At 37.0% G+C, this 16,234-nt stretch overlaps 3 protein-coding genes across 5 annotated transcripts; all 3 read left to right on the top strand.

Moving 5' to 3' along the window:
* The first annotated feature begins 1,744 nt into the window (after window positions 1-1,744).
* LOC147569659 (uncharacterized) lies at window positions 1,745-6,265 on the top strand. The gene is made up of 3 exons (XM_086656143.1): window positions 1,745-2,347; window positions 3,063-5,077; window positions 5,469-6,265. Exons 2-3 carry the CDS (start codon window positions 3,077-3,079, stop codon window positions 5,805-5,807), a joined length of 2,340 nt encoding a protein of 779 aa, XP_086512269.1. The 5' UTR covers window positions 1,745-2,347; window positions 3,063-3,076; the 3' UTR covers window positions 5,808-6,265.
* A 686-nt stretch (window positions 6,266-6,951) lies between these two features.
* Window positions 6,952-11,029, top strand: LOC147569658 (uncharacterized). Of its 3 annotated transcripts, none has more exons than XM_086656146.1 (6): window positions 6,952-7,213; window positions 7,674-8,401; window positions 9,002-9,060; window positions 9,513-9,641; window positions 10,078-10,213; window positions 10,486-11,029. In XM_086656146.1, exons 2-6 carry the CDS (start codon window positions 7,697-7,699, stop codon window positions 10,819-10,821), a joined length of 1,365 nt encoding a protein of 454 aa, XP_086512272.1. In that variant the 5' UTR covers window positions 6,952-7,213; window positions 7,674-7,696; the 3' UTR covers window positions 10,822-11,029. The 3 variants fall into 3 exon arrangements, with proteins under 3 accessions (XP_086512272.1, XP_086512273.1, XP_086512274.1); XM_086656147.1 differs by having other exon boundaries at window positions 7,210-7,360; XM_086656148.1 differs by having other exon boundaries at window positions 7,212-7,356.
* Window positions 11,030-12,427: 1,398 nt separating this feature from the next.
* LOC147569657 (rop guanine nucleotide exchange factor 3-like) lies at window positions 12,428-15,993 on the top strand. The gene is made up of 7 exons (XM_086656145.1): window positions 12,428-13,448; window positions 13,549-13,665; window positions 14,060-14,214; window positions 14,723-14,797; window positions 14,878-15,174; window positions 15,255-15,605; window positions 15,692-15,993. The coding sequence occupies exons 1-7, from the start codon at window positions 12,950-12,952 to the stop codon at window positions 15,809-15,811; spliced, it is 1,614 nt and encodes a 537-aa protein (XP_086512271.1). The 5' UTR covers window positions 12,428-12,949; the 3' UTR covers window positions 15,812-15,993.
* Window positions 15,994-16,234: the final 241 nt, after the last annotated feature.

The raw sequence follows: 16,234 nt of genomic DNA, 5'->3' as shown, positions 1-16,234 counted from the left end.
ACTGAAGCATAAACCCCAGCTTCACCCCAAGCAATATCATAAACCTATTTATCATGAGCAATTAATTGAGTTTCAACAATTCCTTTTTCAACATCCCAAATTGTACAAGTTGTTTTTAGAGAAGATATACCAATTCTTTTTTGTTCTGATTCATTCCAATCAAATGAATTTAATGGATCACAAATTTAACTTGATTTACTATTATCTAGTACTAATTTTTGTTCAACTGAATTCTCTTTAGTTTCCCAAATACGAAGGTAATCAAGAAGAAGCAAGAAGATTGTTTGTTGGGGATGATGAAGATAAAGCCATAGCGTAAATTGGGCAAGGAGAGTCATAAAAAGGAAATTCGGTTTTAAGATGGGTTTCTGGAGTTAAATTTTCCATTGAAGGATAGGAAATTATTAGGGTTTTGAATCTATTGAAAGGAGATTAAGGGTTTCTTAAATTGATTATAGTGAGAGAAAGTAAGGTGGTATCTTTCTCTCTCATACCAGATAGAGGACATGGGCGGCTTTCTCGACTTTCATCTCCCATGTTTAGAAAACAGGTATATGAAGGGAAACGGATTAGCCAATCCGTGAGTATGTGAATAGTAACGGATTGGCTAATCCGTGACTTAATGGAAACAGCCGGACTGGTCTGGTCCGTGTATTATTGTTTTGTCCAAGAATGTGGTTGGATTTTGTGAGAGATGGATGGAGGGGTTAGGATCAATTCCGCTTGACCGGTGCCTACATAGTTGGACGGTGCTAATAGAGAAAATAGCGGTTGGACCTGGTGCTAACAGAGATGGATGCTAACAGCCCATTGGCCTGGTGCCTTTAGAAGCACCCAACAAAGTGTTGTAGTACTAAGTTAGATATGATAAAGACAGTAAAACGGAAATCATGGTCAAACCAAGTGGGAGGGGATTTAGAAATGGAAAAACAGGATTAATTAAGTTAATTATTTAATCTGTCTATATAAAACTCAGTGATATAGGGGAAAAAGGAAAGAAACTCTCCATGGTTGCCGTATACCTGAGGAGTATTACAGACAGGCACGGTCAGATGATCCATCCACGTTCATCTTCCTTGATATCTGTGTCCACACCCACATGATGTAAAAGGCCAGAATGAAAATAGAGAGAGAAACTGAAAGAGGTATCCACCCTTTGCTGACCGGGTGGACACTAAAAACACTACAAATAAAGTAGAGAGAGAAAGAAAGATGAGGGTTGGTGCTTTGGGGCATCTAGTTTTGATTGAAGCTATGAAGACTTACTTCAAAGAGAAGTGGTTTGGAAAGGACTTTTTTCTTCATAAGACCACAAAGGCCTCAGACTGTTAGTTATAGTCTAGTACTAATAAATAACAAATTCGACTGTTAGATCTTAAATAAGTTTTTGTTTTGTTGGTTTATTGACTTACTATTAGATCAATCTAGTCTAACTCATATCGACTAAAGAGTAATAATATTAAGTTATAAAAAATGAACGTGTTCACTTTTCTATTTATTAATTTTTATCTTTACTATTACTTTTACTTCTGTTGTTTCTAATTGTCACTATTATTGTTTTCTTTCGTTTTTTTTTCTTCTCTATTTTGACAAAACGAATCATTCAGACCGTCAGAATAGAGAAAACAAATAAAAAAGGAGAAAGGGAGAAAAAGTTATAGTGGTTGGAAGGGGGCGAACACAAACAAAGATTATGAAGTAAGCACCAACCTAAAACTTGATTGACCGGACTTCAATCAAGATTACCCTCAAGTCATTTTGGGTCAAATTTGATTGACCGGACAAAATTTTACCCCAACCTAAAACTGGATGCCCTAAAGCAAGCACCCAACAATGATAGATTCTCTTTCAAAAGAAAATATAAAAGAAAAGCACAGACTTCGCTGCTACTACTACAACAAACTGATACTACATTATACTACAAAAGGAATCATACATTTTTCTTTCTACAATGGCGTTTTTATCGGACAAAATCAGAACCATGAATACACAATCACTCTTTCTCTTCATCTAACTTCTACTCTCTCTCTCTCTCTCTCTCTATTGAGTTGCAAGATTTTAGGTTAAGATCCAATGGAACTGAGTAATGGGCTATTTCTTTGAGAAGATCTATACAGACGATTTACTAGATTTCTTTCTTTCAAGGTTTCAGATTTCACCTTCTTTTCTTTCAAGATCTAATCTTTTTCATCCTTTATTGAAAACCCTTATTTTGTTTTCTATGGGTATTGCTGCATTGCTCTTCTCAGTTGGATTTTTAGGGTCTGCCTGAGTTGAAAGGAGAGAGAGAGAGGGGTAAACTGAAAAGGGGGACATTTAAGGAATCTTTTTCATTTCTGAGAATCAGGTAATTTATTTGATACAATGTACTTATCTTCAATCTATTATGTATCTTCCATTTCAGTTCCTAGTTAGGGTATGATAAAAAAAGTTTGATATTTGTAACTTGCTAGGGTTTATTTTGGTTTTAATGTTATTACATGGATTGATTTTGATGCTATACACTTATACTTGTTAGGGTTTTATTTCTTTTGTAACAGTTTTGTTGAATACTGTTACTTACCCACTAAGAGTTTTGTTACTTATTCATGTCTTGAATGAACAATCTGTTCTTTTGTACAATACTTGGGGTTTCCAATGTTCCTACATAGAGATTGAATTGTATCTTGTAATTATACATTTGGTAGTATTAATTGTCTTGATTCATCATTTAGAAATTGATAAGAAACGTGAATGAGAGAATGATTTAATATTTGATTCGTCTAGTGTTTACTCTACCGATTTCTATGACAACTATAACAACATTCATATGTGAAATTTTAGCTCAATCAATTAATTTTTTCCAATTGTGATTTATCTAATTAAGCTCTTAATCTGTTGTACTTTACGCAATGTTCTATTTTGGAAGAACATAAATAGGGCAAGTACTACATTTGGGTTCATATAGATATTTGGCGAAGAGAATGCACTTCTTTTGTTTATTTTTCTAATCCACTCTATATTTTAGGTGCTTCACTAGGCGAATTGTGTTGCAGTCTAATTCCTTACTTTTGGTTTTGTAGAGTTATCTATCAACATGGGTTTAGACATGGACAGCGATTTTGAGAAGTACTGTAAAGTAGTTGAGACTCCTAAGCTTGGTCGACTTTCACATCGTCATTGTTTGAAATCGAGAGAGAGAGGTAAGGAAGGAAAAACAACGAACTTAAGCTCCCGCCTTAGTATGGGCGGCAATGTCAGAAAAATTGACTTCAATAAAACCCTGAGTTCTTCCTGTAAGGGCATGTCATCTGGGCCTCCTACAGTATCAGCTAAAGAAGCATTCAAGAGAGGATCTGTATACCAGAGTTCTAGTGAAGTTAGGAGAATGAAGACAATGGGGGCTTTTGAAGTAAGGGAAAAAATAGAACTGTCTCACAGAAATAGAAATGATACCTCTCTTCTTGATTCTTTGTGTCAGCCAGATGAGGCAAACCCACTAGTGGAGAAGAAGTTAGTGCCGTCATCTTCAGATGTAAATTTAAATCCAGAATATATTACCTTTGTTAAGTCAGAAATTTCGCCCAGTTTACCCTCTGGTCCACGTTGTGTTTCGACTGAAGATGTTTCATCAAGTGGCTTATTTGAAATCAGCATTGACTCGAAGGACAGGGAACAATGCTCAGCAGCTGATATTATATCGAGAGACTCAACTGGTCAAACAAATAATAGATGTAACCAGACAAATAATCCTCTAGATGATGGTAACGGTTTGTTGGAAAGAGACACTACCTTCAGTTTGCACAAATCATCGTCTGAAAAACTGGGAATGGCACCCTGTAGATTAGAAAGTGATCAGTACTCGAAAGCTAACTCTAAATCACGTTTCAGCCATTTTAGACGGATGTTGGATCCTTTTATGAAGTCTAAATCCCTTAGAAGCCCTACATTCTCTGTACCACCAAGTGAAGAAGCTGCAACCATCAAGACAAGTAAAACAGTTTGCAAATCTTTACTAAGAGATTTCTCAGACACTACAGAGGATATAGTATCTGCTGTTCAGTCTATTGAGCCACACCATAGTTTGGTTTCCGTTCCTTATTCTCCCGCACATCTACATGGCCTGCTAAAGTTGGAGCTTAAACATGGGGAGCCCTTTTTCAAGTTCTCGTTGAAGGATCCTGAGGACTCTCTTGTCGCCAAGACATGGAAGGCAGACAATGCTTTAAATTGGGTTTATACCTTTCACACTGAAAATAGTAGAAGGAGGAGTCACAATAGAAGTCCATGGGGTGCGAAAGAAAAGAAGGAAGACGACTCGATGGTTGGTCAAATGCAAGTTTCCAGTTATCTGTGTTCAGAGTTCAGAGAAAATGGAGCTTTTGATAATTCAATGGTGACAGAATTTGTGTTGTACGATGTGGCACATGCAAGAAAAAGTTTTCAAGACCAAGAAAGCTCTAAGTGTTCCACTGACTCCATGAAACATGTGGCGCGGGGTACTTCTTGTGAAAGTCAAAACCTTGTAGTTGGGGACCTCCCCTTTATGTCAAAGGATTCACCTAATGATCCAGTGAATCACAAATTGGAATCCACACATTTATCAAATGACAATGATGGTTTTGGTGCGACGTCTTCATACCCTTGGACACCTGCAGATTTGCATCCAAACATTGAAATCATGAGCATTGTTGTTCAAGTTCCATTTGAAAAGAGAGAAAGCTTGAAGGATAAACAAGAGGATAAGGTTGGTGTTAATTGTAACCCAAACTTGTTGGATACATCAGGTCTGCATAAGAAAAATAATGACATCCCGATCCCAAGCAAAAAAAGCTTGGCAAACGTAAAAGTAGTTATCCCATCTGGTACCCACGGATTGCCAACTACAGAAGAAGATAGTTGTGGTAGCGGTGGTGGTGGTGGTGATGGTGGCGGCCCATCGTCATTACTGGATAGATGGAGATCAAGTGGAGGTTGTGATTGTGGTGGTTGGGACATGGCCTGTCCTCTTCTCGTTTTAGACAGTCCAAGTGTTCAAAGCATCCACGGTGGTCATCCATTAATAGAGAACAGACGACCTTTGGAACTTTTTGTTCAGGTATATTTTCTATATGAGCTGCTACTTGTTTCACACTGTAATATATTTAATCTGGTCTTGGTTAAATGAGAAATTGCCAAATACGCGATTTTGTCGGCGACAGTGAGAGACAACTCAGACAAGACCCAATTAGTGCACGATAATTTAATCACAAGTTTACTTCTGATGATTAGAGCTATCTAGTCTTTTCAGTAACTTCCTGCTTCTCCTTGACCAATTAATGACTCTCTATGATAATATTTGTTTATCATAACCGAGCGCCATATCTCTTTATTTGAGATGATGGATCGAAGATGGACATTTTCTGTTCTTTTGTTGTTTTGATATTTGAAATGCAAAAACTAAAACTATTCTCCCTCAAGTTTAATACTTGTTTCTCTTCTAAACACAGGGAGCTAAAGAGAAGATCCCAGCGTTAACCATTAAAGTGGTTGCTGATGGGCAATACACGGTTGATTTTCACGCCCAGTTGTCAAGGTTACAAGCTTTCTCTATTTGTGTTGCCCTCCTGCATAGTTCGGAAATCTCGACTACTGCAGTTGTTGGACAACAACAGAAGGAAACAAAGAGATTGCAATGCAATTCACTGAAAGTACTACTTGAAGAAGAAGTGAGGTTCTTAATTGGAGCAGTTACAGAGGGGCAGAAAAGGAAAATGACAAAGAAACTCGAAGATAACACTCAATCTTTCCTACTCAATCCACCCTTTTCACCAATTTCAAGAGTATGATAGACGAAAACAGTCACAGCTTTATGCAGTTATCATCATACTTTGATGGAGAAGTTAACCCAGATTGAGTTAAAGATTGTGGTGTGAGTAACTAACAACTATTGGGTTGCTCGATTGATTGTGTCCACCATCCTCACCTAGGGAAAGCTTAGAACGAAAACGTTGCTTGGCGATGCAGTGAAAAGTGACGCTGCAGATTTGAAGACATACATAGTGTGAGTAACCATCCCACTTGCAGGAGTATCGGTTTCACAGCTTAATTTTTCGTTATACTCTTTTTTTTTGTGAGTAGGAATTGTTTGACAACCTTGTCCATATTTATATCATAATACTTGATAGAATGAAGTTCTTGTATTGTTGAGAAACAACATTTCTTCCACTTGTTGTATTGAAAGTTAGCAGGAGTAGAGGACTATTCATTGGTTACAAGAAATACAAGTTGCTCTCTTTTTTTTTCCTTTATCTTTTGTGGAGAAACTTACATGGTAAAGAAGACATTTTGTGCCTCAAAATTGTCAAATAGACTATCTTTTTCAACAAACTTTTCTACTCTTGAATATCAAGGTTTCTTGAACTCATAGAGAAGACAATGAGGAAGAACCAAGTTAGACTTGCTATAGGTGGGATTAAATGACCAAAATTGGGTTTTATTTTAGGTGGCAGAGTTACTTATGTGACAAAACGACTTTAATCGAAAAATATTTAGTAATTTTAAAAAATCTACATAAATGAACATGACTAGTTAAAATTAGATATTGATGACTAGGGCAGTTAAGGATTCTTAAGAGGACATTCTGAAATAATTATTTCTATGTCAAATCGTATTTGCTTCTATCTCAATCTTTCAATTCATTTTTCTCTTAATCTATGGTTCAATGTCTAGTCTTTCTCAGTCTCTCAGTTGATCTTCCCCTCAATCTTTGTTATAATCTCTATGTCAATCCCTTTTTCTTAGTGTGGGAAGAACGAGTCGAACGAGTGTGTTGGATTTGATGATGATGATTCTAGGTTTACGTTTTAGGTTTTTACTTGTTGGGGCCTTGGGGTTGGTTCTTACCATAGCGCGAACCACACGCGCGGAACCTAACATGACTCTGACGGATTTTGTTAGTTTAAGGAGATAACTATAATTGAACAGTAAAAAGGGGTAAACCCTAATTAGATATTAGTGGAGAGGGGGCAACCCTAAAATTTTCTACCAAAAAACAAGAAAAGTGCACGTGTATCATCCTAAGAAAACTGGGGAGTTTCCAGAACAAAAGTTACACATACACAGCTAATAAGTATGAATTTGGAATAAATTCTTAAGACAAATGAGATAGAGACCTAATTGCTTATTAATCAATGAAGTTAGGTAATAATGGTTCATGTTAATTCATTAATGGAGTTCTTTATTTGACTTACAGGTATTATCTCCCTATAATTTAATCTTTTCTAAAGTTGTATCCTTTGAATTAGGGAATCAAAATTGTAGGATATACCCTTTCTAGCAATCCTCTCAAATTTTGGTACAAGACTTTCTTTACACCTTAAGACAATTTCTAAACAAGTATGTAAGTTTAATTTATAAAACCCTAAGCAATTGTATCCCCTTTTCTAGTACTTTGTTAGTTTCTGTTTATAATCTATTAAATTTGTTTCTTTCACTATTGATTCATTTGAAAGCATCATACATTTTAATCTCCTTAAATTCCCAAATTTTGTTTTTGGTATAATATGATAATGATATCCAATTGTAGTTAACTTGTTCTTTCCAATTTTACCAAATAGAGAAACCCTTATTTAATTTCAATAGGCTTTAGTCAGAACTCCACAGAAAATTCATGGGGAGAGTTACTTATCTGCTAGTAATTTGTGAAATTGTAGAATTCTCCTAGGGAGGAGAAGAAATGTCGATCCTTTGTGGCGTGCCCTTACTAGAATGTGTCTACTGTTTGGCGTGTGCTCGCTGGGCTTGGAAACGATGTCTCCATACTGCAGGCCATGAGAGTGAGAACTGGGGGCTTGCCACAGTTGAAGAATTCGAACCTGTTCCTCGTTTCTGCCGTCTAATTCTTGCAGTTTATGAAGATGATATCAGAAATCCCCTTTGGGCTCCACCTGGCGGCTATGGTATTGATCCTGATTGTTTATTACTTCGGAAAACCTATGAAGATACCCAAGGCCGTGTTCCACCATACATAATTTACCTTGATCACGATCATGCCGATATAGTCCTGGCCATTAGAGGTCTTAATTTGGCCAAGGAAAGTGATTATGCTGTTTTGTTGGATAACAAACTTGGGCAGAGGAAATTTGATGGTGGGTATGTCCACAATGGGCTCTTAAAGGCCGCAGGAAGGATTCTTGATGCAGAATGTGAGATTCTCAAGAATTTGGTGGAAAAGCATCCGAATTATACTTTGACGTTCACAGGTCATTCTCTTGGGTCAGGGGTGGCTGCATTGTTGGCGATGCTTGTGGTGCAGAACTCCGAGAGGTTGGGAAACATAAACAGGCAGAGAGTGAGGTGCTATGCAATTGCTCCTGCTAGGTGTATGTCGTTGAATTTAGCTGTGAGATATGCAGATGTCATTAATTCGATTGTACTACAAGTGAGTGTTGTTTATCTTCTCCATTTTTTGTTTAGTCTTACTTTCTTGAAGCTGGAAGTCTGTTTATGGTTCTCTCTGGGTTATTGTTTTTGGCAAGTATTGCGAGATTTATGTGAGGTGTAATTGTGTAAACCTTCTTAGAACCCTTCGCCTACGCATTTACGTCAAGTTAACTATAAGATGTTTTAGTTAACTAGTTAAAATGTTGTAGTGCAGGTGCATCATTTGTAAATATTTCATGACGAAATTAACAAACCGAAGAGATATACGCATAGCTTCTAGCATAGTAAACATGGTAGCGTACCCCCATCTGGTCACCATACACTAGAACGGATCTCATCGGTATAGGATGACTCAGGTAAATTGTAATCTGGACTGGTTGTATGGTTAGTTTCGGAGACAAAAGGATTGCATGGGGATGCTGTGATTTTGAGTTTGATTTATTACGTCAAAGTAAACATTTCCATTCCACCTCTTCCGGTCACTCCAACATTACCATGAACTGCATAAGATTTTTTATATTTTGAATTGATAATTTTCTCTTGCGCATAAATCAGAATTTGTTGTGAAAGCTCAAGAATGTTTTACTTTGTTGGACAGGATGATTTCTTACCTCGAACAGCCACCCCATTGGAAGATATTTTCAAGTCCCTCTTCTGGTAAATATAGGTCATCTTTTTTTATGCACCGCACCATCTGGAATTAGCAGTAAGAAAGCGTAATAACACATATGGTATATGTAATATCAAAACGAGATAGGGGTTCATTTCTTAAGAAGTGTTCAAAATTTGATGGACCAGTTGGTCAATTCCATTCGATTTTCCCAGGATTGTCCACTAATGTGGCTCATTTTGTAAGCTAAAATAACCTTTCGATCATTTTTCTAGTAAACCGTAGTTCACAAAAGAAACGAAGTGCTTCCATTAGAAGAGACTTGTTTGACAAATAGCTAATGGATAATTTTGAAGAGATAGGTGCCTCCATCATGAAAACTTGAGTATGGAGATGCAACCTTCAATTAGTAAATATTGTGATACGGGGTCTGGGTTCACTTCTCAAGTGTTCGTTCTTGTAATATTATTTAATTTGTTGTTTGTCTTCTATTGTACAGTTTGCCTTGTATACTATGCTTAAGGTGCATGAGGGATACATGTATACCAGAGGAGAAGATGCTCAAAGATCCAAGACGGTTGTACGCGCCTGGTCGCCTCTATCACATTGTTGAGAGAAAGCCTTTTAGGTACAACAATCACTCACCAGCTTCCTTTTCAAATGGGACAAGTTTGATATTTGATTATGAAAAGCTTGGACACCTTGATTGGTAGTGTCTTAGTGGAGGCCTGTCTATGATTCTACGAAGTAGGTAAACCTTTAATCTTGTTGACGAAGGACTCATTCCGACTCAAGAATAATAGGAAAGGGCACTGCATTTCTTCATTTCTACATTTTGATACTGTGGATGTCGTTATTACTTATTTTATATGTGGTTCAGAACTTGCTATTCCGGACGTCTTTCCTCCTTATTTATTTATTATGAAAATGCAAAGCTATTTCGCTGCATTAATTTAGTTTCTCATATGGAGACGATCAATTGTTGTGATTAAAAGTTGGTTTTGTTATTAGTAATTACTAATCAACCCATGTAGGTCATAAATACTAAATATATGCTTCTACAGATTAGGAAGATTTCCACCAGTTGTAAGAACAGCAGTGCCCGTTGATGGGAGGTTTGAGCACATTGTCCTTTCCTGCAATGCCACTTCTGACCATGCTATCATTTGGATCGAGAGAGAAGCTCAGAGAGCTTTAAAGGTATAGCTTCAGTTCCTTCTTATGTCGTATTTATTCTTCTCAGATCTCGTCTAGGGATTTCCCGATTCATGTCTGGAACCTATGCAACCACCCTCTGGAAAGTCCTAGTTGATCCGCGATTTATATTTCATCTTTTGTTTCCTTTCCTCTTTGTTTGCTAAAGGTATTGATCAATGATGAAAAGTAAATTGCCAGTTTCATTTCTTATAGCGTTTTCACTGATATTGAAAAATTAAACAAACTGAATTATTTATATGATCCCTTTTGTGTAGTTGATGTTGGAGAAAGATAAAATAATGGAGATTCCACCAAAGCAGAGGATGGAGCGGCAGGAAACCCTAGCAAGAGAGCACAGTCAGGAGTACAACGCAGCACTCAGACGCGCAGTGTCTCTAGCCGTTCCCCATGCTTACCTTTCCTCTCCGTATGGCACATTTGATGATGAAGCAGATAATAGTTCTTCTACTAGTAGTAGAAGCGGTAGTGGTTCGTCTAAGAAGAGCAAGCCTAAGGAAAGCTGGGACGATTTAATCGAGCGTCTCTTTGACAAGGACGACTCTGGTCACATGGTACTCAAGAAGTTAGAGATGGGAGGTGATCAATCTTAGGTTAAGTTGAGAGAACAAAAACCCAAGCAATTTCAAGATTGGGAGCTTGTCACTTATTATTTTGTCATGCCTAAAATCAATAGGTTGTTGTATTCTATTTGTTTGTCAAAATTTGTGTATAGTCTTTGTCTTTTACTAAATATCAAACATAATATGAAGGGTGTATGTGTTTTCTTATCATGAATCTAAAGTATAAAGTTGAGTGAAATGTTTGGTAACAGAGTTAGTTACAAATGGGTGTTGATACACAACTATCATCATTTTCTATAGATGCTGTTGTATAATCTATACAATAAGAAACGAGGGTATCTTTTGTAGAATATATCTTCTTTATGGTTAAGATTACACCTCCTAAATTTATCTCAAACAGTTGAGATTATAGAACTGTCCGTGTCTATTTGGACACGGATTATACCCTCGCTCTAGAGTTTATGAGAGAGAAGCCTTTGTTTCTCTCTCCACGTGACTGAACACGTGAGAGAAGAGAGAAATAAGGGTTTCTCTTAGGCGGTTTAGGCAGTCTTGTTGTTATGGAAAATCCGTCCTTTAATAGGAAATACATTCTCCCAACTAAACCAATCGGAATAATATTCTTAATCTTAATCATCAATAATAGGATCCGCCACTGACTATATATCAAGAGGGAAAATTGAATGAGAAAAGAAAAATTAAACAAGTAATTTGACTAATGGGATTAAGAACTTAAGGTCATCGAATTGAGAGAGAGAAGGTACGAAGGTAAGCTAGCTACCAGCACGATTGGTTCACGATCAATATATGCATTTTACTTGAAACCAAACTTTGGTTGGAACTCATTAATTTAATCAATAAGGTCAAAGCTTCACATGCATCCAACCTAACTCCTTATCTTTCATTTCTTATTTATTTAGTTTCATCCTGATCGATCATACAAACTATACTGAAGTGGCATGTACGTGTTCATGCATAATCGTGTTTAATAGTATTTTATGTATAGTAATTAGGTATGGACCGAGTCTGCTGTCAACTACATAAATTACGTTCTACTTCAAGTTTAGACAACGCAACGAAATGAGTTTATTGTAACAAGAACTACGTGAATGTGTCAAAACTACACATAAATCTATTAAAAAAATGTGTGAACAACTTAAATAGTTCATTCATAAGAAGACTTCCCTTTTTAAATATATAATTGCTTATCAAGAAGATACCATTCTTTTGATTAATTCCCCTCTTAGAGTTGGAGTGTCCCAAGGAGATGCTCTAAGCATATCTCTCGGACTGGACAATCTAAGACTCGGTTTAATGACTTAAACCTCTCAGACTTGTTCGAGTCTGAAACCATACAAAATTTTCAGATTTGAGGGAACCGAGTGTTTTTCACAAATCACTCTAAAACATATAGTAATCACTTTTTTTAAGATTCAACCACTTCTAGAACTTTTCAAACACTGTATTAAAAGATAAAATCAGAAGAAATTTTTTTTTAGACTTTTTAGAACTAATTTCTAATAAAATTTCTAATAAAAAATTGAGATTTTTTGAAGCCTTTTGTAGTCTTTTTTTTTTCAATAAACAAACTATAGATGATACCTATAAAAAACAGGAAGAAATATAAAAGTTTCACGGAAATTTTTGAAAAGAAATCGTGAAAACAGAAAAAGAAGAAGAAAATGTCAAGGGCTGCTCGAAGAAAAAGTCAAGGAGTGCTCGAGACGTCTACAAACATAACATGTGAAAAGATGGGGCGCCTAAAGAAAACAAAACTTGGGCGCCTATAGTGGCTCCTTTATAATGGTGTATTTTGGTCAGCTGTACTTGCCACAAATGCATTCCTTTTCTATCTCCATCATCATCTGACTCAATTGACTTATTACACCAACATTCCTCTCTCTCTCTCTCTCTCTCTCTCTCTCTCTCTCTCTCTCTCTCTCTCTCTCTTGTCCCAAACTGAATGAAGTTATTGAAATGTTTGTAACATTAGCATGAAAAATCACTTGTACTCATCTCATGAGCTCCAAAGCTTGCTTTCTAAATCTCCAATATGAGCATTAAGGATGGTTAGGCAGATAGAAAGTTCCCTTAAGTCATATACATGATAAACTCATTCAATAGCTAGATTTCATCAGACAACAACAAAAACCCAAGTATGGAAATGGAAAGCTTATCATCGAAATCCTCCGAAAATCATCAACAATCCTCCTCTACTACTTGTGAGGATCATATTTCAGGGGATCATGCTGATAAAACAGTAGTAATGTTGACAAGCACATCTTCTACTCTGACTAGTCTTAGTACTTTGAGCATTTGTGACGATTCTTCTTCTTACGCTTACTGTCGTTCTAGCTCTCAAATCTCATCTTCGTCATCGTCCTCTGCCTTCACCGAACACGAAGACACTAACAACAACAACTCCACTTTCAAAGATACCAATGACCCATCTCATCATCCTCTGTGTTGGCCTGTTTCGAAATCTCTCAACCGAAATCAATCTTTCTTCCTAAGGAGAAGAAAAAGATTAATGTCAAATAAGCAAGATGATCAACCCGAAACCAACAACGAAAATCATGACCGTATGGATGAAAAAGTAGTACCCAATAACCATACTATAATTACTCAAGAAGAAGAAATATCCAATTTATCATCAGGTATGTGTAAAAAGGGAAAAAATGAAATGGTTTTCCTATATATTTCTCAATGGAAATGAAAATGAATGTGATTTGTTATTGAAATTTTGATTTTTAACAGAATTGGAGATGATGAAGGAAAGATTTTCAAAGTTGTTGTTAGGGGAGGATATGTCTGGAGGTGGGAAAGGAGTTTGTACAGCAATTGCCATATCAAATGCAATTACCAACTTATATGGTAAAAATTCATTATTCACATATTTTGATAGTATTTTTAGCTTAATAAGATAAAGGGGAGGAGGGTCTTTAGGCGCGGCGGGAAATTGCTCTTCGCCCGCCCTCACTCATAGCTCCCCCACGTACTAGACAGTCCGAAATCACTTGGACTCAGCCTAATCCGCGTTGGGTTTGAACAACACAGACTCAAGCCAATCTGAGTGCACTTGGACTGCCTTGTCCGTAGGCCTCAGACTGCTCAATCCGAGGCCCACTGGGAGTGCCAAGAGAGGAAAATGACGGGGCGCCATCTAAGATTAGATAGCTACCCATATAAATTCCCTCATTGATTGGTAACATTGGTTCATTAAAGATCTTTGTATTTCTTTTTAACATATATGTATGAGAGGATGCAGCTACTGTATTTGGTCATAATTTGAGGTTAGAACCTCTATCACCGGAGAAGAAATTGATGTGGAGGAAAGAGATGGATTGTCTTCTATCTGTTTGTGACTACATTGTTGAATTCATTCCTTCTTCTCAGATGTTTCAGGATGGAAACATATTAGAGGTTAGACAAAACTCAACCCTACTGACTTTGTTTATCCTTGAAAATTTTGTTGTTTCTACAGGGTGAACTAATGGTTATGCTTTAGCAATTATCGATACTTCCCCGCTTTTGCCACCCATACCCAAGACTAATAGGTATGTGGTTTTGTTCTTGGCGAATGTTCCACGGAACCACCCAAAAGGCCTCAACATTTGTAAGCTTGAGGACGCACACATAACCCAGAGACTCCGAGCCCTCCCCCAACCCAAGTAGGACTATTACAATACATGATGAACTTTTATGTTGCTAGATTGCTGACTGTGCTATAGAGCCATGGGTGGCTAGTTTCCTCTCTAGTTTGGGTTTTTTGATCCTTACTGTTTCTTATAACATATTTTTGTATTTGCACATAATTAAGACGTATTGATGGGGTTTTTCCATGTCAACAATTGTTCTTTCATTATTTTTACCTTGTTGCTAAAAACCAGTTTCTTCTCTAATTAGCAAACAACTTTTCTTTCCTCTCAAGGTGATGACAAACAGACCCAGAGTAGACATTTACATCAACCTTCCTGCACTACAAAAGCTTGACGCCATGCTCCTCGTAAGGCTTCGTTTCACTTTCCGTGTACCTATATATGTATATAACAGAGATTAACGGAAGGAGAATTTGCATGCTTTCAGGAAGTGTTGGAGAACTTCAAAGACAGAGAATTCTGGTACATAGAACAAGGATCAGTATCATCATCTTCAAGCAATTCAGGTGGATCGTTTCGGAAGGTTATTCACCCTAAAGAGGATAAATGGTGGTTACCAGTACCATGTGTTCCTACTCCAAATGGTTTATCTGAAAAATATCGGAAAGATTTGCAGCAAAAACGTGACAGTGCTAATCAAATTCATAAAGCAGCCATGGCTATCAACACTAGTATTCTCTCGGATATGCAAGTCCCAGAAGCATATATGGCTTCACTTCCAAAGGTATATACAAAAAAACATAATCCCAACTATTGTTATTTTTCAGATAAGATAGATGAGTATCTGAATGTTTTTGTTTTCAGAATGGAAGAGCGAGTTTGGGAGATTCGATATATCGATACATGATCCTGACAAGTTCAGAGAAGTTCTCCCCGGACTATCTTTTAGATTGTCTGAACATAACAACAGAACATGAAGCTCTTGAGATGGCAGACCGTGTCGAGGCATCAATGTATGCTTGGAGGCGTAAAGCTTGTTTGAGCTACTCTAAATCTTCATGGAAGTTGGTTAAAGATATTATATCTGATACCGATAAGACTGATAAAAATCATATACTAGCCGGTAGAGCTGAGAACTTACTATTGTGCTTGAAGCAGAGGCACCCGGAAATGCCACAGACAACATTAGATACTTGCAAGATACAATTTAACAGAGTACGTAAGCATGTTTTTTTTTTCCCATCGATTCTCCTCCTAACAAAAAGGACATTCCACTCATAAAGTTAATATTGTAATTGCAGGATGTCGGGCAAGCGATTCTTGAGAGCTACTCGAGAGTACTTGAAGGTCTAGCATTCAACATTGTTGCCTGGATCGACGATGTTCTATATATCGACAGTGCTAGAAAATGTCAGAGCTAATCTATATGTATAGATATACTTTTGAAAGAGTTGGACTCTATTAGGATAATGGCTAGAATACTGATGCTGTTAAATTCAGCAAAGGATGTCCTCTTTCTTATCCATCCATCTATCATTGTTCAACTCTTTCTATTATTAAACTCTCTCCTGTATGGAAATTAGACTTCTTTTTCTTGTATAAATGGAAGTTGACCTACCATCAAGTCTATATGTACCTATCTCGCAAGGACACTTATATAGACACAAATGAAAAACAACCACTACGTGCGTGCACCGTTTATGCAATACTTATTTCAAGAACATCAACCACCCATCCCCAACCCCATTAATATTCTCCAAACCTGAGTATCTGTTTATAAAGAGAAAGATACAAGGAAGAGAAGACACTCTCCCCCTCTCAAAATCCATGAGATGCCAAATGGC

Source organism: Eschscholzia californica, unplaced genomic scaffold, assembly GCF_041429995.1.
Source record: "Eschscholzia californica isolate CP2 unplaced genomic scaffold, dmEscCali1.0.p SCAF_1, whole genome shotgun sequence".
Taxonomy (NCBI): Eukaryota; Viridiplantae; Streptophyta; class Magnoliopsida; order Ranunculales; family Papaveraceae; genus Eschscholzia; species Eschscholzia californica.
The sequence above is the reverse complement of the archived record's forward strand: the minus strand, read 5'-3'. Positions and strand labels throughout refer to the sequence as shown.

What these genes read in the sequence shown, in the direction of transcription:
- LOC147569658 (XM_086656146.1), top strand. Translation starts at nt 7,697, where the DNA reads ATGTCGATCCTTTGTGGCGTGCCCTTACTAGAATGTGTCTACTGTTTG. An exon ending in GTTGAGAGAAAGCCTTTTAG is followed by an intron (nt 9,642 to 10,077) that starts GTACAACAATCA and finishes ATGCTTCTACAG; the next exon opens with ATTAGGAAGATTTCCACCAG. An exon ending in AAGCTCAGAGAGCTTTAAAG is followed by an intron (nt 10,214 to 10,485) that starts GTATAGCTTCAG and finishes CCTTTTGTGTAG; the next exon opens with TTGATGTTGGAGAAAGATAA.
- LOC147569657 (XM_086656145.1), top strand. Translation starts at nt 12,950, where the DNA reads ATGGAAATGGAAAGCTTATCATCGAAATCCTCCGAAAATCATCAACAA. An exon ending in AGCTTGACGCCATGCTCCTC is followed by an intron (nt 14,798 to 14,877) that starts GTAAGGCTTCGT and finishes GCATGCTTTCAG; the next exon opens with GAAGTGTTGGAGAACTTCAA. An exon ending in GCAAGATACAATTTAACAGA is followed by an intron (nt 15,606 to 15,691) that starts GTACGTAAGCAT and finishes TTGTAATTGCAG; the next exon opens with GATGTCGGGCAAGCGATTCT.
- LOC147569659 (XM_086656143.1), top strand. Translation starts at nt 3,077, where the DNA reads ATGGGTTTAGACATGGACAGCGATTTTGAGAAGTACTGTAAAGTAGTT. An exon ending in CTTTGGAACTTTTTGTTCAG is followed by an intron (nt 5,078 to 5,468) that starts GTATATTTTCTA and finishes TTCTAAACACAG; the next exon opens with GGAGCTAAAGAGAAGATCCC.